Source organism: Juglans microcarpa x Juglans regia, chromosome 7S, assembly GCF_004785595.1.
Source record: "Juglans microcarpa x Juglans regia isolate MS1-56 chromosome 7S, Jm3101_v1.0, whole genome shotgun sequence".
NCBI classification, from domain to species: Eukaryota; Viridiplantae; Streptophyta; class Magnoliopsida; order Fagales; family Juglandaceae; genus Juglans; species Juglans microcarpa x Juglans regia.
In genome coordinates this window covers 4,067,080-4,094,318 of record NC_054607.1, presented here as the reverse complement: position 1 = coordinate 4,094,318, position 27,239 = coordinate 4,067,080, and the positions used below count along the sequence as shown (strand labels likewise).

Below are 27,239 nucleotides of genomic sequence, written 5' to 3'. Positions count from 1 at the left end.
ACAATCTAAAAGTCTAAAGGTCTATAATTTATAAATTTTGCACACTCTTTTTTTTCAAAAAAAAGAGATAAATATAAAATCTATATTAAAAAATTTATTTTTTAATAATAAATTCTAAATATATAAATTTATATAATTTAAGACTGTAAATTACATTAGTATTTAGATACATTCTTCGTCAAGTTTTGAACATTTTACGTGTAAATAAATAAACTGTCAAAAGCGATATATAACCTGATTTTCCAAATAGAAAAGAGCGGTACTATTCTGTCGCCCTAGTAGCACCGCTCGGTTTGACCACTAGTTGTAAAACTAGTTTTTTTTATTTTATTTTTTTATTCACATTTTTAATGTATTTAAATATTTTTAAAAAATAAAAAAAATACATCAATACATTTAAAATTACTTTTTTTATCATTCGGTAAAAAAAAAAAAAAAAAAAACTGAGCGGTCAAACTGAATCGTAACATTTGGGTGGTATAGTAAACTTTTCCAATAGAAAATATGGATGCTAAAACCCCCCAACCTCTTATAAAATAAATAAATAAATTTAAGAGGCATTATTCTTATTAAATTAGTCTTGTTGAGGAAAGGGCTTTGCTTGTTTTCCGCACGCTACGCTTCCTTTGGGTTTTGTCCCATCAGAAATGCTTTGGGCCACCGATTCGGGACCCAAATATAAATAGTGTCGAATGAGATTTTTTTTTTATTTTTTTATTTATTGATAAAGAAAACATTTTTTAATAATATTATAATTTTTTTTAAATATTTATGATGATTAAAAGAATACATAAAAAAAAAAATTAAAATATATTATTCTGTGACCGACACATTTTTTGTGACTTTAGCTTCGCTTTTTGTCCTATTATACAGGACACAATAAATATAAGAGAAGTGTTATACAGAAGTTTTACATTCTCTACGTTACTTAATAATATGTAATTTTATTTTTTTATATATTTTCGTAAAATATAAAAAAATAAAATTTTATATTTTTTAAATGGCATGTAAGTGTGTTCTGTTTATAATTCTAAATATAAATATCCCAAAACCCTACCTTTTATGCCATTTCTCCCGCACAGTCGCACCTCTCCGAGATCCAGAAGGAAACCCTAGTATAAACCCTTGCGAAACAATACGACCAGAGGGAGGTGAGAGAAGGTCGCTGAGCTGCAAAATAGTATACACCTTCTCTCACTATCCGTTCGATCCCTCCTCCTCTTTGCTCAGGTACTGTTGTCGCTTCCTCAATCCCCGTCGATGATTTTGTTGAATTGTTGTTTTGTTTGTGCTTCCCCAGGTCCATGTTTGTTTTCTGGGAAATATTACTAAATTCATTTCATGAACACGCGAAGGTTCACGTATTATAAATCCTCTGGTGGATCGTCACTATTTTATTTTCATTTTCGGCATATCCTGGCTAATCGCTCCCGTGAAAATGGAAACTCATGTGGGCGAGCTCTACCCAAACAAGCTGTATATATCAGTTGAGATTTTAATTTAACGAGTAAATTTTCTCTAGAACTAATTGAAGTCGCGAAGGGATCTGATGGATTCTTTGCTTGTTTTGTTAGATAGATGATGTTTTCTCAGAAAAGAAGTCTTCGATCCGTGTATCCCATGTAAAAATCATGTAATGGTTGGGAAAATTTATGATGTATTTTCGAATGCCCTCAGGAATATCTGCAATAGGGAAATCTACGTAGTTTTCTTGGTCCGTCAGTTATAATTTTATTTGTAGGGATTAGCTTGGGAATTTATTGCTTCCAATCTAATTTTACACCTCCTCCCCTGTAATCCTAGGGTGGAGGGATATTAAAGACTCATTGGTGCGTGTTCGCTTATTAATAAGAAAAGCTCTGGAAACTTTGATTTTTGTTTTCCATTAAAGTAGTAAGTCATTTTTAGTTCATGGATGGTGTGAATTGATGGAAAATAATATTTTAAATTAGTATTTTTATTTCCTTTCAGAGATCAATTCAGTGATGGCGTCCTCAGAGCAGGATGTATCAGCTGCAGCCTGCCCTCCTGCTGCTGATGTTGTATGTACTGATTTTTTATTGGGAATATTACAAAATCTTGTGTTTTTTGGGGTATTAATTATTTTTTGGATGAATTTGTGGTCAAATCTAGGTTGGCAATGCCTTTGTTCACCAGTACTACCTTATCTTGCATCAATCCCCCGAGCTTGTTCATAGATTTTACCAGGATACTAGTAAGCTCGGTCGTCAAGAAGAAAATGGGGCCATGAATATTACAACAACTATGCAAGTGAGCTCCCACCTTTCTCTTTCTTTTTTTTTTCTTTTTTTTTCTTTTTTTTAATTTTCTATCTATCTGTCCTTGAAAAGCCTAATTGATTACATGCCTTGGCTTGTTTAGTGTTCATCTTGTTGCTTTATGTGATTTAAATTTATCTCTGGTTGCTGGAAGTATGGTAGAATGAACAATTGGTTGGTGGCTGATAGTATGATGAAAAAGAGGATTTTTTAATTCTGAAATATTTTCTATAATTTTCAAAGTCATTAAACAGAGATATCTATAAAATCTGAAAAAATTGGAGTGGGAAAATGAGTAGTTTGAGCATCTATGAGTTCTTACATTTTTTGTTCTATATGTAAATTAGAATTTCTTATTTATTGGTAGGTTCACCTGCAAATGGTGAAAATTAGGATTTGAAACTTTCATCCCTCTATATACACTGACTGATTTTCATTGAGTAGGCAATCAATGAGAAGATACTCTCGCTTCATTATGGTGAACTCAGTGCAGAAATCTTAACTGTGGATGCACAAGATTCTTTCAGTGGGGGAGTCCTTGTTCTTGTCACTGGGTATTTGACTGGAAAGGATAGTTTGAGGCGTAAATTTTCTCAAACTTTCTTCCTGGCCCCTCAAGACAAAGGCTACTTTGTTCTGAACGATGTTTTTAGATATGTAGATGATGGGAACCAGGGTTTGGTTAATGATGTGGAAGCACCTCTTACTTCTGACCTTGGTAATGTGAAACACAGTTTATAATTTAAAGTATTAAGTTTTGGTCATCTAGCTCATTTTGTGGATATTTTTGTTGTAGATCCTTCTCCTGTGCAGGAGAATCATGTTTCAGAGCCAGTAACTGCAGTGTCAGAGGTTGCTGATGGGGTGGAAGTGTATAATCCTTCTGAGAATGGACAGGCTCCTATTGAAGAAGAGGAAGAACCAGTCCCTGAGGTCCTCAATGAAATTTCAGATGGTTGGCAGATAGTGGCCGAATCAAATGCCGAATCAAATTCTAAAATTGAAGAAGTTCCAAAGAAGTCATATGCCTCTATTGTAAGTGGTTATTAGGCAAAATCCTATCCGTTGTACTTATTTCTTATCCATATACTTTGGAATAATAGTTCTTCTAAATACTTGTAAAAAAAAAATAATAATAATAGTTCTGCTAATTTCTAAATGCCTAAAATAGCAGCTTCAAGATTTGGGCACGAGTGATCTCCTTTTCTCTGTTATTGCTAGTTTTTTGTGTTATAGTTTATCAAGGTCTTGTTTGGTGAAAGCTATTTATTATGGTATTCCAGGTTAAGGTTTTGAAAGAGAATGCTGCTCCATTTTCAACTCAAACGCCTTCTCTTCGGAGGTCTATCTCCAAGAGCCAAGAGCAACCAGTGAATTCTGGACCTCCTGCCCCAGTGTCTGAGACACCCGACTCCGACACGAATGCTAATGAAAACAGTGCTAATAAGGAATTGGAAGGTGAGCAGGTTGTTATTGTTATGCCGTTTTCTGCTAGTTAACTTGCTGTGATCTGCATCCTGGTTTGTTGATTATACCGTATGAGTGTTTACTTTAATTAATTTGTGTACATATTTTTGTGTATGGACAGCTGATGGTCATTCTATTTACATAAAAGGCCTCCCTGTGAATGCTACTCCTGCCCTGCTTGAAGTTGAGTTCAAGAAGTTTGGACCTATCAAGATTGGCGGAATACAAGTCAGAAGCCAAAAGGTATGCCATGATGTAAACTCAAATTTCTTGATGATTGTTAACTGTTCCCTTGGCTAGTATTTATTGTCCATGCATATATACAACAGGGATTTTGTTTTGGCTTTGTGGAGTTTGAGGCGGCAACCGCTGTGCAAAGTGCAATTGAGGTATGCATCTGGTTTCCTTGGTGATCTTTTTTCCCCTTTTCTGTTATGCTTGATGCACTTGAACAGATGGATAGGCCATAGCCCCTCTTATTTGTTGATTTTAGCACTTGTTAGATCCAATTGGTGCAAATGAGTTGCACTCTATGTATATACTGAATCTAAGGCTGTTTCTCATTGTGTATGATGATTTCTCAGACTTTTTCATGGATGGGGGATAAGCTATACGTGGGATTTTTGTTTCATGAAGTGCAATTATGGTGTTCATTGGATTTGGATTTTATGATCTTTTCTTCTTTGTTCATTGTTTCCCTTCCATTATGATTCATAATGTGAAGGAGATGGATCAGCCATAACTTGTTTAATTAGTTGAAACCGGATATGCTACTTTTAGTTCTGATGGTTTTCTCATGTAGGCAGCTTGATTTTAATCTAATTGTAATGAGACATGCTTGGTCTACAAACAGATCTTACAAAAGTAAACTGACAAATTGACATGAATCAATGAGATATCAGATCTACTATACAATATAGAGAGCTTTACAATATCTTTGTAGATCTAGTTGTTCTCAATTGCAATTGGTCAGACATATTTGAATACAAAGCCAACTTGGGCAATAAAATGTAGCTTTTCTTGTCTCAGATTTGGGTTTTGCAGTTTGTTAAATTGAATAAAAATTAAGATTTTGCAATGTCTCGTTTGTATTTTGATTATTAGCTCACATTTTTTTATTCTTGAATATCAATCTTGTTTCACTAAATAAAGGTTCAAGTGACTTCTTTTAAGTTTTCAAAACTAATTGACCCTTTATTGAATTATATTGACAGGAGACTGTAATGTGTAGGCTATAATGTAGTCTACACATATTATTGTTTTACTTATAAAAAAATGTGTAGACTATAATGGTCATAATTTCTTGGAATTTGGTTGCATGTTTCTTTGCTTGCACCTTGTGTAGTTGCCTCCATCTCAACGATTATTGAGGTCAAGTGTTCATACCTTCCATTATGATACTTGCTCTCTCCACAATTGTTGAGGCTAAATAGTTTTATGGATCATGTATGAGCCCTATCACCATATCCGTAATGAGTAATGCTACACATTACACTAATTTTCATCATTATCTCATCATCTCATGATGTGGCATTAGATGATTGGAGACTATTAATTATATTTCACTTGTAAATCAATCATCTAATGCCACATCATGGGATGATGAGAAAAAGGATGATGAATATATTTGTTGATCCGTAATTTAGTCTTCTATTAGGGATGCATTTTGATAATTGTTTCGTACTTGGTTAGTTTTACTGAAGATTGGTTGATCTTACTCCTGTCCTTTCCTTTCTGGTTAATAGGTACATCATTAGATTCAGTAGTATCGGCTTCCCTCTCCTTTTTTGTTTGTGCGTGCAGTTGTTCTCCAAATTCTTCTGTTGATGGAATTTAGTTTCCAGTCTTGTTTCCCTGTTAATTTCTCTATTATTAATAGAAATTTGAAAAGAAATTTGAAATTATTTATTTACTTGAAAAAAGATCTTATGCTTTTATGCCTTACAAACAATGGTCCTATTAGTTCAGAATTATTAAATGTTGTAGGTGTTTCAACCTCATTTCTAACTAACGAGTGGTCTGGTTTCATTGCGCTTGTATTGGATCTTTTCAATTCATTGTTGCTTCCATTAGCATCCAATGTTACTTTGCAGTTTGTTATTACATGCAATTATATTCAAGATAATGTTTCAGGCTTCACCCATCATCATTGGTGGACGTCAAGCTGTTGTTGAGGAAAAGAGATCTACCAATCGAGGTAGGTTGTGTTTGTGGTTGAATCTTACTGATTTCCTTAAAGTAAATGCAATCCTATATCTCTAAAAGAAAGAGATCAGATAATCAGTGTTTATATTTCAATAGCGTTTCTGTTAGACCCAATTTTTTTTTTTTTTTTTTATAAGCAAGAGAAAAACTTTATTGATGTGCTGTTAGACCCAATTTTTAATGAGTAGAAGGGCCATTCTTGATTGAGTTAGGAAATGGGATTTTCTTTCCCCCAAAGTTCCATGGAAGACATGCTTGAATCATTTGAGGGATGGGAGTTGTGATACGTTTATCAGACTCTTGGTTACAATTCCTTTTTGCTAAACAAATTAGGTTTTATGTACTCAGTTTGAACTGCAGATTTGGGCTTATCCATTGACACCTTGACATTGGCTGTTCTTCAATCTGCAGTGAACAGTAGTAAGGGACGATTTCCATCTGGAAGGGCGACTGGATATAGGAATGATGGTGCAAGAGGACGTGGAAATGGGAACTATGGAAGTGGCCAGGGCTATTATGGTCGTGGTGACTTCAATGGCAGGGCTGAGTTTGGCAGCAGGAGTGGCAACCGAGGTGGATATTTTAGTCGTGGAGAGGGATATCAGAGGGTGAGCACATGGGTGGCAATGGTGGGCGCGTGAATCGTGCTGGTGGGTTGGCCGTAAATGCATCCAGAAATACAGCACCACAGATACCTGCTACCGCCTAAGGAGTAAGGAGCCAAAGTTTGTCGGGAGGATAGCAATTTGAAGATTTTAAGTTGCTTATTCAAGTGATGAGTTATATTTTTTTTTTTCATTGAATGAGAGGTACATGAGATTTGCTCGAGATTTTGTCCATGTGTTTTTTATTGGTCTTGGGTGGATAATAGATTAAAAATACTATTCGGTGCATTGTTTCGCATCTCAGTAGAGTTGGTGAGTCACATTGTTTTTGTTTTCATGACACTAGGAATTTTTAGAGCGTTGGTGCTGGGAATGAGAGTATGCTTCGGCTATATAGAAGATAGATCATCCTGATATGGATTTTTATTTTTCGGCAGAAATGGATCATGTAGTAAGACCTTTTTAGTATCTATCTATCTATTCATCTGAGTTTGAAGGTGATAAAAATTAGTGCACCTGGTTTCATTCACAGAAGAATGTCCTTTTTTAATCTTACAAGAAACGAGTTGCAGACCCATGCATGCATTTTTGCTTGCAACATTAGATTTCAGGAGTTAACAATGTCTTCATGAAATTCCGATTATGTCTTGCCGGATTGTTCTTCTTTTTAATTGGGATTTTAAATCAATAAGATGTTTCATCCAAACGTATTCTACAATTCAAAGAGACAATAAACACGTTTATATCTCAGTAACGCATGATGCACAAAATTCTTGGGTTATATATATATATATATAGAGAGAGAGAGAGAGAGAGCTAAAGGCCAGCTTAGGATAATCCAACAAGGCTCTCTTATGATTAACATCTGCCGATGTGCTTCATGAAACCATTGAAGTCCTTGTATGAACAAATCAGAGAATTAATAATCCAAAACCGATATAACACATAAGTATTTTACATTTGGTAATCTTTGGATACAGGAAAATTTTCTTTTGGTGTTGAATAAGAACGTATAAGCGAAATAACAAGGAGTAAAGAGTTGCATACTTGCTGCATGATGAGTGAGCATGCCAAAATTCCTTCTGAGAGAATGAGATCAGAGACTTCAACTACTACTATTTATTTTAGAGACCGAAATTGCAAGCCTGGACAAACTCCAAATCATAGTCAACATACTTCGTCCAGAGTGGCCGAAACTGATTCATGGCGATGTCGAGCCACGGCTTCATATTCCCGTTGAAGTGTACCACTGCAGCATTGCGGATCTCATCCCTGCTAATGCTTGGATTGTAACCAAGTCCCAGTACATGCCACGACTTGTCCAGAGGCTTTGTTGTCGAGTAATATGTGATTAGTCCTGGAGGCAATGTCCCCAATTTCCACAATGTACGGTTCTCATTCTGCAACAAGATTTATCATTTAACACTAACAGCAAAAGAAACAGTATAGCACAGATACCCAACAAAAATGCAAAAAGAGAACAACTTTATGTCAATGCAACCATGATGTTCATGAAACTTTCTTTTTTGTTTCAAAATTGCAGTCTTTAGCAGTGTTGATTTCCCGAAATTATTAATTCTTTAACTACAGACAGTGTGATCAGAAAACAACTAGACAAGATCAATTGGTTCAAACTTGTGCATCACAATTTGCAACAAAAACACGACAACTACAAATTTATATGAACTCAGTACCTGTTTTAGGCAAGAAATGTTGCTTTATAGCATGTTAAGATTACACAAATAACAGAAAAGAATCAAGGGATTACCAGGTTCTGCCAGTAGTGATACTCTTCAGTGCACTTCTCCCTCCTCCAAGCATCCAAATCAAAGAAGTTCATTCCATAAGCCCACGCACAGGCGTTGGGGCTAAACCTCGCCTTAATCAAAGGGTGTGAAAAATTCATGTACTGTGCATAGCGATGGAATGACCCAAAACACGTCTCAACTGCCCCATTCACCTTCCCATCCATATCTATCTTCCACAACCCTGTCAAGTCCCTCTGCACCACTATATCATCATCCAAAAACAAGATCCTGTGCAATTTTGGGTACATTTCCGGCAAATAAAACCTCAGGTGATTCAATATGGACAAATACTTTGGGTTCCTAAACTTCATATTCGTGGTGTCCTTTGTTGCATTCTCAAGCTTATTCTCGAAGTAAAACCTCTGCAAATTTGCAGACTCCAATTGCCGAAGCACTGGCACATACGAAGAGTTCAAGAACTTGTAATCTTCAACCGCCTTCACTTCAATGTGCGCTCCGTTATAGTCCTTCAATTTGAACATAACTTGCATTGCCCCAAGATTCATCTTATCAGTCACAACATGGAATACATGTTTCCACGGCTCCTTCGAGTTCTTAACTGCCGAATTGACCACCACTGAAGCGGCAATCACATTATCCGAGAAAATTGCGTAATGGTAAAGCTTCGGATCCTCAAACTCCGGTGGAGTTGGCTTCCCCTCATCAGAATACTTATCGGGATTAGCGATTCGCTCTTCCATCAACCGCATTGCGAGGCAGTGCAGGCTTTTTGGGATTGATTTTGCGGCTATCAAGCTCGAGAAAGCTCCTTGCTTCTTCGCCTTCGTTAATTGCTCATTAACCGCAAAAATAGTATCCTTCAACTTCTGGATCTTCAATTGGTTATCGAATGACTCTTTGGCTTCCGCAATCACTTGCCTCGTCACTTTAATTCGCTCCTTCACTTCCTTCTCGAATTGCCGTAAAACCGATTCGTCAAGGTTGAGGGAGTCAGATTCGGAGAGAGCACGATATGTGGGCTTGTTGAGGAGATCGGTGTAGTTCCGGGAGAGATCTGCGAAAATCCTAACGAGCTTGGAGTTCTCGAGCTTGAGCTTTCGAGCGTAGGAGGCGTAAGCCAGAGCCAATGACCGGTGGTCGTCTGCTTGCTTCCGGATCTGATCCAGCCGGGGCTTGAGAGGGTCCGATTTGAGAGCGAGTACGGATCGTCTCGTAATTCCCAATCCATATGAACCGGAATTGAAGCCCTAATTCAATAGAAATCAATCAATCAATTAAGTGCGTTTCACCTATAAGAATTTCCAGCATTAACAGTAGTAAGCAAGTTTGTTTCGCGAGAAAATAGAAAAGAAAAAAAAAATCCAAGAACATGTTAGTTGCATATCTTCTTCCATAACAGGAATGACAAGATCCAGAAGTGAAAACCCAACTAAAGCCAAAAAAAAAAAAAAAAAAAAAGATACATATAAAGACGGAAAAAATTATAATAATCCTTAAATCTGCCGTAAGACCTTAAGCTAGATAGCTGTTCGTCTTAAGGAAATGAGATCTAAGAGGGAAGTAGGGAGAGAGTACTGACTAAGTGGTGGAGGTGGGAAGTATGGGCGCCAGAAGTGAAGAGGAAAGAGAGAGTGAGGAAGAGGCAGAGGAAGACGGAGATGGCGGAGGCCAAGAGTCTGAAGGTGAATCCGAGGCTCCGGATCGACCCTCCGGCACCGGTGATCCTCTCCGAAGTGCGTGCGGTCCGAAAGGGGGCCATTTTTTCCCGAGTTTTCTTCCTTTTCTCTTTTGCTTTATTGATGGAAAAGGATTGCTAGTTAATTTGTGTGAGCGTGTTTTCTGAGTGTGCATGGGCTGTCACCCACACCTCGGACTTTGATTCTGACTCGGCCAGTCGGCGGCACACCATTACTGTAAATAGTATTTGTTCACAAAAATTAAGGAAAATACAAAACACCACGTCGGTGGAGTGACTTTGCATAATATCTATTATATTAGAATAATTATTAATAAACATGGTAAAAAAATATAGGATGTTATATATCATAACTATTTACTCTCATATTTTATATTTATAATTTTTTTCATTGAATGTAGAAGTATTTTTCGTAGAGTTTGATATAGCAAATAGTAATTGATGAGAATAATTTTTTTATTTGATAATAAAAATAAATTTATAATCTAATATATCATGTCAAATTATATCAATTTGTGAATTTATTTTTTAAAATTTATTTTTTGAGTAACACATTTTTCAAATATGTCAGTTTGTGAATTTTTCTTTTAAAATTTATAAAGAACTTAAAAAAAGTTGACAGTCTCTTTGTTACAAAAATATGTGTTTATCATATGCTCAATTAAATTTTTTAAAAGAGAAATATTTCACAAGTAAAAGGATTTTATAAATTAGACTAAAAAAATTAATATGACTTGATGTAATACGTTAAGTCACATCAAATCTAGTAAGCTTGTGAGTTTATTTTTATGATAGTCATTTATGGATCTAATACTTCTCATTTTTTAAATAGATTGGTGAAAGTTTCTTCTAATTTAATTTGGAGGAAGAATTTGACAATTTTTATTATATTTAATGTTATTTAAAAGATTTACGTAGATAACAATAATTTTAATAAAACTGATGATTTTATATCGATTTTACGCTTCCCACCATATATATCTCTCTCTTGGTTTTCAAAAAGAGAAATATTTAATTACAAATAGATTACATAAAAGTAATCTCACAAATTATTGTGACTTTATATGATTTGTCAGATTATAAAATTACTTTTAACCTGAAGGTTTTCTTTAATGGAAAGACAGTGTGGATTCATGGGGATATAAAATGATATCTGCAATAGAAGTAAGTCATGGGATTCATTTTGCTCATAAAACCTTTTATGCTTATTCCCTGAAGTTATTGTGTAACTAATTTTTCCTCAGGTAGTTGCCGAAATGGCAGCAATTGGGTTTGGCTTGCCAAAGGGTGCATTCACATCTCTGATGAAGCAGGTAACACATGGTTCCAATACTACTTGTTTTACCACTTGTGTCTCGATTACTGCCTCCAAACTCATTGCTGCTCCTTTACATTTAAAGAAGTGAAACTGGGGAATGATAATGAATCGTTGGACTATAATATGACCTGATCAGACATCTTTTAATATGGTTGTGATTGCAAATTTACCTAAAAATCTTTTTTCTACTTTTGGTAGAAAAACTCAGACTACTTAAATTTCCCAGTGATATGAGTGATATAGAGTTCTCCTCAGTCCTCTCTCTCTCTCTCTCTCTCTCTCTCTCTCTCTCTCATGTTAGGCAATGCATCCAGTTATCTAGTAATAACAGGTTAGCAATGTGTCAGTTTGATTAGATGCTCTAGTTCTATATGGTGAGTGAAGATATCAGTCTGCATTTTGTTTGCTAGCCTCTTAGCATTACTTTGTAAATTCTTGTGCATTTTATTTTATATTTGCTATTGAGTTTTTGTAGTAATTAGGGCACTGCATGAATAGTAGATCTAACGAATCACATGAAACTACGTCAATTTGTGTGATTGCTTTTGTGTAATCTCTTTGTAGATATAGCGATCTTCTTTCAGAAAATAGGGTGCTGTTATGATCACGTCTACTCTACCCTATTTTATTTCGAAAAAGAAAGAAGAAGAAGAGATTTTACTATGTTTTATTTTGAGGTTGTTTGGCTTCCTCTCCTTGTTAACTATAATCAAGCTTCTGCAGACTTTACCGGAGTTTAAAATCCGACCAAATCAGAATTATCGGATATGAGAACAAAGAAAAGTAACATGCAGATATGACATCCTTGGTTGGTTCTGCCTAGGATGCTCACCCCATGCTGAATGCAAGTAGTACCTTAATAAAGGTTACTTAATATCATGCCTATATTACAACTGTTGGATGCAATTCCTGTCTGCTTGTCTCCCAAACAATCAATCACAGCATATGTATAACGCAAGAGGTCATAAGATTAAAAGGGCTCTAACACCATTACCAGTGCACATATTTTCTCTGAATATCTCTCCTCTTTTGGTCAGAACCAGAGGCAAAATGCTGGAGCCTCTCTCTGTAATACATCATGTAGCACATTTGCTGCTGATTGTTCCACAATGGAAAGTCTCCAAATTGAGAGGAAGAAAACACATAAAAAAAAAAAAAAAAAAAAACAAGAGGCAATATTTACCTGTGATCCTTGAAACATTAATACATTTTGACAAAGTTAAATTGATTTGATTCAGTGGTAACCCTTCTTGCCATGCCTGCCAAAATGGTGCAACCATCCTATCCCTTTCAGTGCCTTGGAGAACTTGACAAGATTAGGCCTTCCCATTCCTAAGTTCATCTTCCCTGCTGAGAATTTCAAAGCCTGTAAGCAGCACAACTGCCCATCAATGTCTTCCTCTTCCACCTCATCCTCCTCATACTCAACCGATTTGCCTGACTTCTTCTTTTTGTTGATTCTTCCCTGCACCTTTTTCGATTCTGTCTCATATGTCTCCCAAAGCATATCCATCCCTTCACCTCCATTTACATTGTGTCGCTCCTCGAAAAGCTTGCATGCCAATGTCCTTCTCCATTCCTTCTCTTTCCTCATCGAACCAAAACTTCCAAGTTTCGAGCCCAATTCTTCAGAATTCTCCATAAATTTTGAAGAATACTCTCCCACATTTCTTGGACTCCCCATACTTGCGCCAAGTCTCTGCGAGTTTACCATCACTTGGGGATCATCCTCTTTTCTGTAGTTGGTGCTCAATGTAGTACTGTCATTTGTTTTATCATACATTGCCTTTGATCCGTTTCTCATGGATGGCTCTTCTTTTCCTTCTTCCACTTCATAGAACTCTATGCCTGGTTGGTTGATTTCTTTCTCTTCCTTTACACAAAACATAGTTTCCAACCCATTCTCTTCTTGAAAAAAGCATTCTAATCTCTTCACTTCCACATTCTGTTGAGTGATTCCTGGCTGTGTAGTCGGAACCTGATATGCATCAGTATTTCCAGTTAGAGCTTCCAATCCACTAATACAATTGCCTCCAGAGCCCACACTCTTGTCAACCGGTGCTTCATATGCTTCTGAGCAAACTTCTTTGACTTCCCATTCCAAAACTTCAACGGGGGCCTCTCCAATTTCAAATGTAGATTTGTCAAACACAATCTTAAACACTTCAAGCTCCTCAAATTGTTGAAAATCTTCATTTCCATCGTCCACTTTTGGTTGTAATCTTTCGAAAAGAGTTCGAGATGTACTAACAAGAGAAGCCACTTTGGATTCTGAAGATTCAGAGTGAGAGTACTCTTGGACAAGTTTGGGAGAGACAGTAAGAAGAACAAGGAGGAGAAGAAAGGTTGTGATAAGGAGAGGAGAGAGGAAAGAGAGGAGCTTTAGAAGATAAGGGGAGAAGAAGATGAAGTAACAGAAGTAAAGAGGGTGGGAGAGAATGAAGAAACAAAATTGGATTAAGTCGAAGAGGAGAAGACTGGAGAATCCTGTCTTCTTGAAGGTACTTGAGAAAGAAAATTCGGACATTTTCTCTCTTGGTGTCAAAGAAAGAAAGTGAAGGAAGTTTTGGCTTTTATTCTCTCTCTGCTATGGAATGCAATGGAGATGGAGCTTTTTCTTGTTTTTGTTTCAGCAGTGGAAGAGAAAAGTGTGAAATTGGAAGTGAGAGACAGGCGTGAATAACGGAGGAGACTGGGAACAGAGGGTGACTAATACTAGAAAGAAAAGCACCTTTAAAAACTTTGGTCCTTCCTGTCCACAATTACCATGTTTTCTCTTCTTTTCTCTCATCCTTCCTTCAGATTTGCATAGACAAACCTTCAAGTCCTCTTTAATAATTACATAGAATCCGTACAAATTAAATACTTTCCAAGAGAATAGTTGTAACGTCTTAATGGAAGACCCAAATCACATGATCTATACTTTAAAAGGACTAGTCAGTAATACAATTAGAGTATCATTGAAACCTTATAAAGAGCAATAACTTTTCATTCTCAAGTAATATGAGATCTCATACACCACCTACCATTATCCTTATCATATGGGGTATCATAATTGCCCCAATCAACTTCCGTCAAAAGTCTCTAAAAACAAACATTTTTTTTAATTTTTAATTTTTAATTATTATTATTATTATTATTATTATTATTATATTTTTTATCAATGAAGATCTCTAAAAACAAACTTACTATCAAATTTAACAAGCTTCTAGAGCTTCATATACACAAAAAACCACCTTTTCAGAAAGGAAACTGGTATATGTTTTTTGGTTTACAACTTTTCCTTCTTTTCTTATCTCAAGTTTTCTACATGGAGTTTGAGATGAAATGAAAAGGGTTTATGGGACAAAAAGATCACAAGGTAGTTGCCACATACATCCCTAATTAACCTAAACATAATTGAAAGATACTTTACGAGGGATTTATTCAAACAAGTCAATTGTATGGGTGGAATCAAACTTTTTCTGGATCTCTCAAAGTCGAATTTCATGGGCCCCTTATGCATCAAAAGTTGCTTCTTTTGACTGGAATGAAAAGTATTAAAGCAATCAAAAGCCTCATTTACAACCTCTATTTCTTTCAAAAGGTTGACATCATGTGAAATATGACTACTCCACCATTCTTGTCTCCTGAATTTTATCTCTTCTGTGTCTGTCTATATACCCAAATCTACCTTGAATTGGATTCGGACACCATAGCACTGCACATAGACAAAGTACTCTGAAATTATCAAATCGGTAATACCTCAGATTAAATATGGGAATATGGGAAAAAGAATCCCATGTTACTTGGAAGGATGTTCCTGCCTCTGTAATGATTCTAAGGGATTTAAATTATAATATGGACTAATAGAATTCCTAGCCCTTTATAATGGTGTTACTAGAACCATGCTCAGGCACAGACCAGCCCGGATTGTAATCTCATCTCTTTTTTTTCCAAAAATTAGAAGAAAAGAGAGAGAGTTACTATCCATGTTTTACTTCTTTTTTTGTTTTTTTGGCCCTTTTCTCTGGGCTGTTGAACTAAAATTTGATTCGAAAGGAACATATATCAACTAGGAAAGAGGTAGTGGATACCTCACATACAGGAAGAGCGATAATAGGAGACAGAAGGTAATTGAAGTGTTTGGAAGGTAAGATGGGAATGCACATGGGGAGCCACTCATAGCCACTCAAGTTCATCCCCTGCCTGCAACCTGAGGGTCCCCTGGCTTGTTACCTCTCAGGGGACCCATACCATGTCTGTTTGCCGGCTGGTTACCCTTTCGCTTCCGCTGGTATGCCTACGGGATCTCAGTGGAAGCTTTGACAGATATTCTTTCCCATCTCCTTTTTGACTAAAACGAATCAATTGATGTTTTACCCTTCCCATGGCTGTACCTTAAGTGATTGCTTCCTGATAAAAAAAAATATATATATATATATATAAAAAAAGAAAAAGAAAAAAACCTTGGATCAACTACAGGAGTTCTCTCTATAACCACAAAATCATGACAATATTAGTGGCATTTTCTCAGCACCTCAGACGGCGGCAAGGCCAGGACAGTGGAGAGTCGAGACCCAGAGAGCTCAGGAAAGTGGACAGGTAGCCCAATATTTCAGTAAAATATTTATGAAAAATTTTACTCATTCCCGTACCACACACAACATATGGTTTTTTTAATTTTTTTTTCCTTACCAAATGTTTGGTGTATAGAGGATGAGTAAAATAACTCAATTAGTTTAAAAGAAAATAAAACCAAAAACAATTTATAAATAAAAATAAAAATAAATGTAGTGTGTGGGATGATGAGTCACAAAGCTCAATATTTATATAAAGCGCCAGGCATAACATTGATAATCTGGATCTGCCCACAAAGGACTAGACAATGACCTATTAAAACTCAAATTAGAGAGCGACCCATTCAATTCCGTACGGACCCCTCCTTACAACCATGTGGTCAGGCGATTAAAATGACTTCCAAGTAATCAATCATATGCGCTAGTAGGGCTTACTGTCGACAATTTCAGCATCTAATCGAACCAAAGACAACTAGTTTCTACCATCAGTTTTCTACTAAAGAAAGCCTCAATCCTTTTAAGTCAATCACCAGTCCTTGATCATTCCACAAAAGGAAAAAACCCGAAGAAAATCAGGGAAAAAGAGAACAATAACAAGAACAACAAGAACATCCATACTCAGATTAAAAAAAAGGAACAGCTACACGTCCAAACAGAGACCATTACAAACCCAACAGTAAAGTCATGACCATGGGTTTAACCATGTAATTACCAACTCTTATCATTAGAGTAAAGAAAACTTCCACCCTATCCCATTTAGAACATTATAGCCCAAGCAGATATCACTCTGTCATAATAGGCTTATTCTCATTTGCCTTGGGTTTCTGCTCCTTCGGTTTTTGCTCTTCCATTTTCCTGAAAACCCCAACAAATCAATAACGTTCATAAATCAGAAAATTTCAAGAGGAACAAAGAAAAGAGTTTCATTATTAAAGTTCATTACATAAGCTCGAATGATTTAATAGCTTGAAAAATGGAAATAAAAGCATATAAGCTTTTTGCATACTTCAAATAGGTGGGCCTAAAACACATGCATCGATGATATTAACAACTAAACCAAGAGCTTTAGCATATGTAGAAAAGACAGAATCTTCACCCAAGAGCCACAGAGAGAGATCCATATGACAATATTAAGGTATAGAGTAACGATACCTCTCCAAACAAATTATTACACAAGAACCAATAGTATTCACATAATAAAAGCAGTTTTTGCTGAACTAGATGCGCCAAAAACATAAGAATGAGCTGGCAATGAGTAAGGCCCTAAGATTCAGGAGACCAATCTGACAATTCATTTGCCTTTATAAATATTTCACTTCCATCAAACCCATTAAGTGGTACTCAAACAAAAAGAACAGGTATACAAGCCAGGATGAATTTGGGACATGGATCAGAAATGAACCCAATCTTATATAGTCCAATGATTGGGTGACAATCAAACAGCAAAATAAATTTGAAAATCAGCACAAATGACCAGAACTAAACCCAGCTAGATGTACTGGTATGTTTAGGTGACAAAATGCCCCAGCTCTAATACAAACATATACAGGATTCTACATCAATGATCATCTTCGTAAAGTACAAGAGTCACAACAACAAAAATTCAACATTATCAAAAAAATATTTGATCTTTCGGTTGGAAGTAAAAAAATGATATTATTATAAGAGACCTAAATGTGAACAAAAAGGATCGATCAGCCCCTTCAAATTGTTAAGTTGAAGATGTATCTGCCCTGTATAGGTAAATACACACTATGTTTCCCTCATGTCATATTCCTTTGCCTTCTTTTACTAGCATAAGCTATTTGCAATTTCGTTTTTCATGTATCAAATATTCTAATATTTATTATAATAAAATCAATCTGAAGAAGCTTATTTGACAAATAAATCCCTAATAATAATATCAAGTACGCTGAACTCAAGGGACTTCCCTTGATCAGCATACTCCGTCAGTCAAATTGAAGCTGGCTGTGATACCGATACCAACTAACGTAGCAGAGATGAAAAAATTGAGATTTGAGACCAAAATTCAAAGCTGAGAAGAATGTAACTCGGTAATATTATTTAGAATGATTTATTATTTCTTTAACACATCTCGACATATAAGACAAATGAAACTCTTGGAAAAGAACAAGAAATAAATTGGAAACTCTTTGGGGTTAGAATTAAAGCAGATAACCAGACCATAATGCCTCCAAAACGATTCATTCATCCACCCATGCAAAGTTTCCAAGGCTATAATCTCCCAAAAAAAGGCCTATTTTCGTGTGTACGACCCTTAAACATAGATATTACGTAATTCTCAAAGATGCGCTGTTCATTCAGATATACCCAAAGAAAACCGAGAATCAAAACCTCATTCAAACAAGAAACAAAAGAGGGAGAAGAAGAACTAAAGCACAAAAGAAAACGAGCAATACAGCATTTCTTGAGTGAATTTTTCTAAGCTTCTTTCGAGTCCACCAAACAACCCATTTGTCGACAGCTTCAAAATAACCACTCCAAAAGACCCCAATCCGATTTACTTATTCCAAAAGCTATAACAGAATCAGAAACCTCAACCCAAATAAAAGTTAAAAACCAACAGACGAATCAAGCACAAGCACAAGCACAAGCCATGGATAAGCAAAAACACGCATATGCATGGAAAGAGGGATTTGGAGAGGAGAGGAAACCTCTTGTCAGAGGAGCCGCCCTTCTGGCTGAGGAAGGATCGGAAGAGGGGAGAGTTCACGTCGTAGATCATTGTCGCCGATTCAATTTCTCGCCCTAACTAGCTATGCTGTTTTTCTCTCTCTAGGAACTAGTTGCGGACCATGACCTACTGCAAAACGACGCCGCCTCCTATATATTACTTGATAAGCTTGGTAAGAATAATTCTAAAAGGAAAAATATTTATTGCAGCCTACTATCACAGCATATCCTGTGCTGCATTTAAAAAAAAAAAATGACATGTGGAGTGTGCAGAGAGTGAGCCGCACTCTTTTTTTAAAATGAATATGCAAAATTTGATCATTTTATGACTGTAAATATAATTTTACTAAAATCTAAGCTTGAAAGAATAAAATCACATCAATTCATTTCAAATTATTTATTAATAAGATTTATTATTTTTTCAACCTTTTATAAAAAGTTACTATCCATCTTAACTTAGTTTATACATTTAAATGTATATATGAACTTATGAGTAATATTATTTTTACCAATTGTTTCTATCGCCAGTTTTTACAGCTGGATTTTTTTTTTTTAAATATTTAAATGTGTTAAAAAAATACATCTAAAAAAATATTAAAAAAAATCCTAAAACGACTTACGCTGGAAGCGGTAGCCGTAGTGCCACTCGTCAACTTATTTATATTTAAATATATTTTAATAAAATTTATAAAATATTATTATTTACAGATTAAAAATCATCTAAAATTATTAAACACAGCTAAGTGGACTTCGCAGGGTCTCCTGGGCCTTTGCTCCGTGATATTCAGCCTTTGCCATGAAAATGTGATTCGTAAAGCTAATGACTCGAAATTTATAAAAACCAATTTCGGGCCGGCTTGTCAGGACAGTTCAGCCCAGTTCGATTGTGGGGTCGAGGATGCGTACTACCACCACCTAGGACCAAAGTGGATGTGGGGGGAGACAAAAGGAGCTGCGCCACGATTTTCTCGACCTTTTCTGTCTTTATTTTTGTTAAAAGTCTGAGCCGAAGGCGTCGCTGTTATGGCAGAAGATGAGATATGCCAAAATCGGGAACAAATTACAAACAATGCATGCAAGCATTAAATGATATGCGGAGTAAAAAAAAATCATCTATTAAATTAAATAAAATGAAAAGAAAATTGGAGATGAGATGAGGAATGGACGCTGCAGATAATCTTTCTGCAGATAATTGGCCTTGGAAAAACCGAAAAAACAAAAAAACCTCACTGACCCAACTACCTCATCTTCATCTTCTTTGCATTTACGTTTATATTTCTTCTTCGTTTTTGGGATTCTTTTATTTGTCTATCTTCTCTCTACCCTCTTGTTCCTTCCTAGCCTTCATTGCTGGGTTTACCTTGGCAAGTTTTTATCTAGTTTTTTGAGAGAGAAATCACCAATGTCTGTGACTATGGCTTCCTTGGGTGTTGGGACTCACCTCAGTGATAATAATAATAATAATTGTATTTTGAAAGCTTTTGAAAATCGCGTGCCTAGTGGAGTTCTGATCAGGGGCACCTTTCGGCTTCCCACCAAGCCTTTCTCCGTTCTGCATAAGAGACAGTAAGCCCTTCACATTCTTTCTTCATAAAGCCTCTGGTTTATGTTGCATTTCAAATTTTTTATGTCTTTTAAAGGCTGTTCTAATTGTTTGTTTGATGCAACTGTTGTATCCCATTTGAATTTTGATGTCATCTCTCAAGCATAAAAAATAGTTTGAGCTTATTTGTAATTTGAGATTCTGCTTTTATCTGATGACTAGACTTACACCAAGAGCAGTATTTAAAACTAAAAGAAAGAAATTAACTATTTCGGTTAATATGCTTATTGTGTTCTAGGATGTATAAAAGCTGTATTTCCTAAAAAATAAGTATGAATAGTCCTTTTTTATTTTTCTAAATTCTTGTAGGTATTTTTAAGCAAGAATCAGTCCTAAAGCGAGAAAAAGTATAAAAAGCAAATGCTTTGATTGAGTACCATGACTTGACAGGTTGCAGAGCCATTTTTAGTCTCACTCTACGCCCCTATAAATGCATGCCTCAGCACATCTACCTTCCCTCCCCCCCCCCCCCCCCCCCCCCCCCCCCCCCCCCCTCTCTAAAAAAATAATAAGATCATGAGAACTGTAAATCCCGTCTGCAAATCTCTCTCTAAGCATTTTCTTTTTAATTTCATATCGATGATTAGGGGGAGATAATACTCTCACCTGGAAAGATGTTACTGGATAGGATCATATAAAGTCTTCTACATGGAAGATCTTATGATTATTCCACAATTCTGTTTCTGGATTTGGTCAGAATTAGACAATTAGCTGCTTTATTTATTCAATCGGTACAGCTTCATCTTTTAGATAACTGTACATGGTAGTACTTAATTCCTGTGTGTTCCTGTATGTGCGTTTATGCATGTAGGGTGGACACATCATTAGATATAACTGTGTTATTTAATATCTGCTTAGAGGACACTGAGGCATGGCATTGTTGCTATTATTTGTATTCAGTTCCTGTGTGGTTTTTGTCAGAAGGTTATCCTCAATGGCCACAAACACACCTCGAGCATCATCAGCAACTGCTTTGGAGGTCTTGAACACTTTTTTTTATTTATGCGATTGGGTTTTTTGCCCATTAACTTGTCTAATTTCAATCTCCGTTTGATTTTTATGAAATGGGGTGGCTAACAGGATGCAAGTCAGAGTGAAAGTGATACCGTTCCAACTCCTGTAGTTATTATCGACCAAGACACTGATCCAAGTGCAACTATTGTGGAGATAACTTTTGGGGATCGGCTTGGAGCTCTTCTCGATACTGTAGGAAGCTAGTTACCTTCCCTTTGGATAATCATGTTATGTTTGGTATACTGATGTTTGAGTCTTTAGTTCCATGAGATCTATTTTAATCTCTATTTAGAGTATGTCGACTAGTGAGTATTAACCATCAGCTAATGGGTGTCAGATGAATGCGCTTAAAAATCTTGGACTCAATGTTGTGAAGGCAAATGTTTTCTTAGATTCTTCTGGGAAGCACAACAAGTTTGCCATCACTAAAGTGTAAGTTATTGTGCTGTACATGTTCATATGGACTTGATTCCTAGTATAAATTACTGTCCACCTCTGTTCGTATATATTGCTGATAGCTCCCAAATTTGCAGCTGATAGTCGTCAATTTTTTTTTTTTTTCTAAATTTTGTTATATTTACTCTTGACTGGAAGGTTCAGATCTGTGTCATCCTTTTAAGATACTTCCTAATCTTTTTCTGGACTGAGCTTCCTGACAGCTTGTTGAATTTGAATCACAAACTTGACAGCTCCTTGTAGTAAGTGAAGGCCTAGAGATATAGAGTGAACTTTGACATAAGTTCAAGGTTCAAGGTGTTTCTGAATGTAATCACAGTTTTCCTCCACTGTAAATGAGTGTTTCGAATAAAATTGGGTTTCCATCCTCTTCCAAAAAGAGAACACAGTGTCCAAGATGACTCTGAAAAATTTTCGACATATTACTTCATTCCTAGTTGCAAGTTTGTTCTAGTAGTGGCTGTTCTATAGTGATTTTGATTGAATTGTTTGTGGAATTTGTTTGCAGAGATACTGGTAGAAAGGTAGAAGATCCAGAATTGCTTGAGGCAATTCGCTTGACAATTATAAACAATATGATTCAGTATCACCCGGTATTTTATCTTGAAACTTTTTTTTTAGTCTTATATTAATGTTCTTAAGATAACATCTTCTAGAGCACTTCTTCTAGGAGTTCCTCTCATAAGCTTCCTGAACATGTTCCAGGAATCGAGCGCCCAATTAGCAATGGGAGTAGCCTTTGGAATAGTGCAACCAGAACAACAGGTTTTAAAGCTTTTTATTGTTCTACTTGTAAAAATTTACACGTTTGGAGTTTGTCTGTTATGCAGAAGTTCTTGTTGCAAAGTTAACTGGCTAAGATTAAGCAATCACATCTGGAACATTATTGATAGGCTTACCTTTCTGTAGTTAAGATGCCCATGGTGTCTTTCATGCTTGCAGTTCAAACCAGTGGATTGAGGTCTTTGCCATATGTCTGTGTGCGCTTTTCTTTGTGAGCACTCTCAGTGTCCATGCACGATTGAGCATGAAAATGTGCATAGGGCATTGATTTGATGTTGTCACAGTTTTCAATTTTTCAGTATGATGTTGCCTTTTCCTATCATGGTCATTGTAGAAATATTTGTGTACAAGAAACAAGTATTGGATCTGCTTTCAGGAAATGCATAAGAGAAAAATACTTTTATACAATTCACTTGCATCATGCAGTGGATTGGGACTTGTTAAGTAATATTTTATTGAATTCCCAAAATGCTGATTTTTTATCATCTTGAGTTTTGGGTACCATGTAATGATTTTATTTCATTAATACATCCGTGGGAGATATTGGAAGTCAGACGGTATCTTCCAATTGTCTTTGTTTCCATATATCGTTTGGGATATATGGTGATGATGCATCCTGATTCAAACATGTTGTGTTGTTATTCCTCAGGTTGATGTGGATGTAGCAACAAACATAAGAATCTATGATGATGGCCCTGAACGGAGGTAATGCATGTATCAGAGTTGTTTTCTCATGTAATTTACACCTGCACTCCAACAAAGGTTGCTCCTATGCCAATTTTACGAGACTGCAGCCCTATATTAGCAATTATATTCCTAGTGTGAGTGATGATATCTTTGCATGAGAGTGAAGCAGGAAAAAATCTCTGCTGTCTCCCCCTGTCCCCAACATGATATTATTTTTGCAGTTTGCTTTATGTGGAGACAGCTGATCGCCCCGGATTATTGGTAGACCTTGTGAAGATTATCACTGAAATCAATATTGATGTTAAATCGGGAGAATTTGACACAGAGGTGATACTTCTCACTTAATTCTCACTTACTGTCTACTGTTTTTTTTTTAGGCAGAGTATATAGTTTATTCTACACTTTTTTTTTTTTTTTTTGGTGCTAGGGGTTGTTGGCTAAGGCAAGGTTTCATGTTAGTTACAAGGATAAAGCGCTTATCAAGCCTCTCCAGCAGGTAAGCTGGCATTTTGGCTATACGATTAAGCAGCATTAGCACTGTTTTTTTAATTGACCGGTAAAATTTAAATACCTTCCAAACAGCCTTGCCAGTGTGACTGTGGGAGTGTGTGACTAGAAAAAACATTCAACCAAGGCCAACTAGCTTTATCCCCTATCATTAATTATTTTAAAACAAGATACCAGATCCTAAACTTTTTGCTTTAAATTTACATAAATTGTTTTTGAAATGCTGTCTCTGAAAAGAATGTAAGGCCATGGTCCCTATCCTTATTTTCAAACTCTATGGACAAACCCAATCCTCCCATTTCCTTTCTCTTCTAAATTCCCAAGCAGAGACAGAACCAAGTGGAGTGTGGCTGGGGGTTGTCACGGCTCCTGTGCCTGGTTTTGATTTTTTTTTTTTTTGTTTAATATCATCATATTAAATCAATATATATCTGACTCCTCAATAAGGGATCTTAATTAATTTTCTCATTCAGTTTTGGGTCCCTCCAAAAAACTCTTGGTTCCTTCCATGTAATCCCAAGGATACTGTAAAACTATGCTATGCTGGGTTTGCAACCTGTAACAGCATATTGAGCCCGGCCTAGACTTCACAACCCTGAGTATGAGGCTGCTCTTTTGTAGCATTACTGACACAAAACGTTACTCCATCCAATTTGGCAGGTTCTTTCTAATAGCTTGCAATATTTCTTAAGGCGGCCAACAACAGAGGAGTCGAGTTTTTGATTTGCATAGATTCAGGGCAAGACATTCAAACAATTCCGGCATTGTCAGTGAATAAGAGAAACACTAGAATGCTGACATATCTACTTTTGAAAGGAGATATGAACACAATTGTGAAATAAAAAGCCAAAAAAAGAAAATTCTATAAATTTGCAGCTAAAATAGCAATGTAAAAGCATACTTTGCTACAGTTATAGCACTGTAATAACTCTTTGTGCTTTCAGCATTTGCTTTATTATGTCTACTAAAAAAATTAGAAAAGAAATATTAGAAAATGCACAAGTCTATCATGAGGAAGTTTAGAAGATAGCCAATATTTGTAGAGGTGAGTTTCTCACTTCAATTGCACTAATCATTGAATCACTAAGGTAGAGATTTTGAATTTGTAGCAGTTGAGTTTACACTTCAGCCTTGTTTGTTTTCGCAAATGAGATGAGTTGAGATAAAAGTTAAAAATTAAATAAAATATTATTAGAATATATATTTTTTTAATATTATTATTATTTTAGAATTTGAAAAAGTTGAATTGTTTATTTTATTTTATGTGAAAATTTGAAAAAATTGTAATGATTAAATGAGATAAAATGTGTTGTGAAAACAAACGAGAAATTTCACCCTTTTATTATTGAGAATTTAGAATACCACAATTGACATCACACAGCTCCTTCGAGCGTGCCATTATGTTTTGCATTTGTTAGTTTGGGGTTTAAGATTCTCTAAACTTTTTATGGTAATCTACTGAGTGGATTATTTAAAATCTCAAACTTTACTTTCAAATTAACGGCTGAGATTTCACACATTTCCGTCGAGGGTTGCTAGGGATTCCTTGAGAAGTTTCTGGGCTAATCTTCTCCTCTTCAGACAAAGAAAATAACAGGAATGTAACAATAAAAGTAATAAGAACTTCTCCACATTTTACAGTGACCACAGAACAGTTGTGTTGATGATTAACTGAATTGGAGTACCAGGTAATTTACACACAAAATAGCACCATCAAATTCACCAGCGGAACAATGTTCCGGGAATTAAAAAGTTCTCAAGTTGCCAAAAAGTCCTTTTGCAATACAGTTTCGCTTCTAAGCAGTCGGGCTATTTTTTTTTGTTTAACCGTCTTCCACACATATGCTGCCACTTCAGAAATTATATCAAATTTACAATACACTCGTTCACATGGAAAAGAAAAGGAGACACTCATTCATTATAGGAAAATCGATCCAGATTGTGCTTCTAGTTTCACCGTGGCACGATAGAAAAGCAGAGTTCCACCACCACCAGTCTGACACCATCTCAGTTTCACCACCGCATGATAGAACCCACAATAGCCCCTCCACATCAATCCCAAATTTAGAAGCCATTGCGCGCACACATACAATGAGAGAAAGTGCACTACGTTTAGCCTTTGTTAACCCACCCCCAAAGCCCCACCGTGCGCCACCACCCCTTGCCACAAAAATAAAAATAAAAAATTATTGCACCATGAGACAATCGAACATTGCATGGCACCGCAAGGAAAGTTCACTGCGAAGCCCCACACCTAACCTTCGTAGCCAACCTTGAACCACCATGAAAATAGCTCAGTCGTCGTGTCCCAACCGCCTAACAAACCTTTGTTTTTTAGAAGCAAAAATAGAGCACAATTTCTTCCTAACACCACCATCAATAGCACCCAGCACCACCGTAACACACAAATCTCTTTTATTTCATATCCAAAAAAAAAAAAAAAAAGATTGGTGAGCACTCTATGAAAACCACACCGTCATTTTCTTAGATTTGCAATGCTCAGCTTACTAACATTTTCTCGCCGCCGTCGACTCCACTGCAGGTGGCTCTCTCAGGCTTCGTTGTTGTTGAAAGCCAAATGAACCAAAAAGAAAAGAAAAAACAAAGAACTCACTGAAGAACGCTTTGCAGCAACTCAATTTCCCCATTTCATGACGGTGAAGCAAAGGGCTGGCAGCCCTAATTGTATTCGATTTGGAAAGAAATTTAAAAAGGGGACAAGAGAGAGTGAGGCTAGAGAAACCATGGTGGCTTCCTTATCGACCACGAATTCGAAACCCTCGGCGTTGATAAGCTTCACCATGTCCTCTTTCTTCATCTTCGCGCGAGCTCTCTCCCTTGCTCTAAGTCATACGCATCAGATAATTTTGATTTCATCCAATCCAATACCTCACTCTCACATAAACCAAATTGGTCGTAACCTTGTTGTTGGAGGCGATGTTTCTTTGGGCGTAGTCGAAAGCTGTGGTCTGCGAGCAATTCGACGGGTGCGATGGTTGCGAGCAATTTGAAGGGTGGCAGTGTCGGCGAGGCAGTGCGATGGTTGCGACGTGAGCCTGTTGGCGAGGGGTGCGAGCGAGGGATGCCCAGCTAGTTAATGGGAATTTCCAATTCTCTGATATGCAGCAAAAGCCCCAATTTTATAGCCAATTCAACATATAGACATCACACCATATGTTTCATGTCATTAGCCCAACCGGTTATAAGATATTTCCTTTGCAATATCATTTAAAGTCAAAAGAAAAAGTTGATTTTATCACAAAAAGGAGAAAAAGAAAAGGTTGAGAACACTACATTGTAAATTTTAATTCATGAATAATATTATTTATTTTCTTTTAATCATCATCCATTTGTCATCCCTAATTTGGCAATAAATATTTAAAAAGCTATTCATTATTTTTCCTTACTTCGACCAAATGACATTAAGAAATGATAATTAAAAGCATGATAAATGACATCATTCTTAATTCAACCTTTTCTCCTAGCACGCATCCAGCTTACAAAATTCAAATAACTTGAAGCCTTTATGTCAATGCTTCCAGCCACCAACATAAGTGTGCTTCCCAACAAATAAAACTCATACCATTTTAATCTAAA

General features: G+C 36.2%; 4 protein-coding genes and 1 pseudogene across 7 annotated transcripts; 2 read left to right on the top strand and 3 right to left on the bottom strand.

Moving 5' to 3' along the window:
• The first annotated feature begins 1,050 nt into the window (after positions 1–1,050).
• Positions 1,051–6,854, top strand: LOC121241250 (annotated as a pseudogene).
• A 536-nt stretch (positions 6,855–7,390) lies between these two features.
• Positions 7,391–10,218, bottom strand: LOC121241179 (galacturonosyltransferase 8-like). 2 transcript variants are annotated; one of them, XR_005935677.1, is made up of 4 exons: positions 9,905–10,218; positions 8,325–9,572; positions 7,604–7,956; positions 7,391–7,453 (listed from the first exon to the last, which is right to left on the bottom strand). XR_005935677.1 is itself a non-coding variant. In XM_041138838.1 (3 exons), the coding sequence occupies exons 1-3, from the start codon at positions 10,082–10,084 to the stop codon at positions 7,681–7,683; spliced, it is 1,704 nt and encodes a 567-aa protein (XP_040994772.1). In that variant the 5' UTR covers positions 10,085–10,218; the 3' UTR covers positions 7,391–7,680. The 2 variants fall into 2 exon arrangements, 1 of the variants encoding a protein (XP_040994772.1); XM_041138838.1 differs by having other exon boundaries at positions 7,391–7,956.
• Positions 10,219–12,304: 2,086 nt separating this feature from the next.
• On the bottom strand, positions 12,305–15,950 carry LOC121241687. The gene is made up of 3 exons (XM_041139567.1): positions 15,859–15,950; positions 15,416–15,734; positions 12,305–15,039 (listed from the first exon to the last, which is right to left on the bottom strand). The coding sequence occupies exon 3, from the start codon at positions 13,864–13,866 to the stop codon at positions 12,574–12,576; it is 1,293 nt and encodes a 430-aa protein (XP_040995501.1). The 5' UTR covers positions 13,867–15,039; positions 15,416–15,734; positions 15,859–15,950; the 3' UTR covers positions 12,305–12,573.
• Positions 15,951–16,499: 549 nt separating this feature from the next.
• LOC121241648 (wound-induced basic protein-like) lies at positions 16,500–18,785 on the bottom strand. Its single transcript, XM_041139509.1, has 2 exons — positions 18,574–18,785; positions 16,500–16,753 (listed from the first exon to the last, which is right to left on the bottom strand). Exons 1-2 carry the CDS (start codon positions 18,642–18,644, stop codon positions 16,681–16,683), a joined length of 144 nt encoding a protein of 47 aa, XP_040995443.1. The 5' UTR covers positions 18,645–18,785; the 3' UTR covers positions 16,500–16,680.
• A 937-nt stretch (positions 18,786–19,722) lies between these two features.
• On the top strand, positions 19,723–24,597 carry LOC121241508 (ACT domain-containing protein ACR11-like). Of its 3 annotated transcripts, none has more exons than XM_041139297.1 (10): positions 19,723–20,158; positions 21,117–21,174; positions 21,276–21,401; positions 21,547–21,641; positions 22,174–22,258; positions 22,371–22,430; positions 23,098–23,153; positions 23,357–23,462; positions 23,563–23,683; positions 23,841–24,338. In XM_041139297.1, exons 1-9 carry the CDS (start codon positions 19,995–19,997, stop codon positions 23,668–23,670), a joined length of 858 nt encoding a protein of 285 aa, XP_040995231.1. In that variant the 5' UTR covers positions 19,723–19,994; the 3' UTR covers positions 23,671–23,683; positions 23,841–24,338. The 3 variants fall into 3 exon arrangements, with proteins under 3 accessions (XP_040995231.1, XP_040995230.1, XP_040995229.1); XM_041139296.1 differs by having other exon boundaries at positions 19,725–20,158; positions 21,120–21,174; positions 23,563–23,631; positions 24,303–24,597; XM_041139295.1 differs by having other exon boundaries at positions 19,728–20,158; positions 23,563–23,631; positions 24,303–24,597.
• The last annotated feature ends 2,642 nt before the right edge of the window (positions 24,598–27,239 follow it).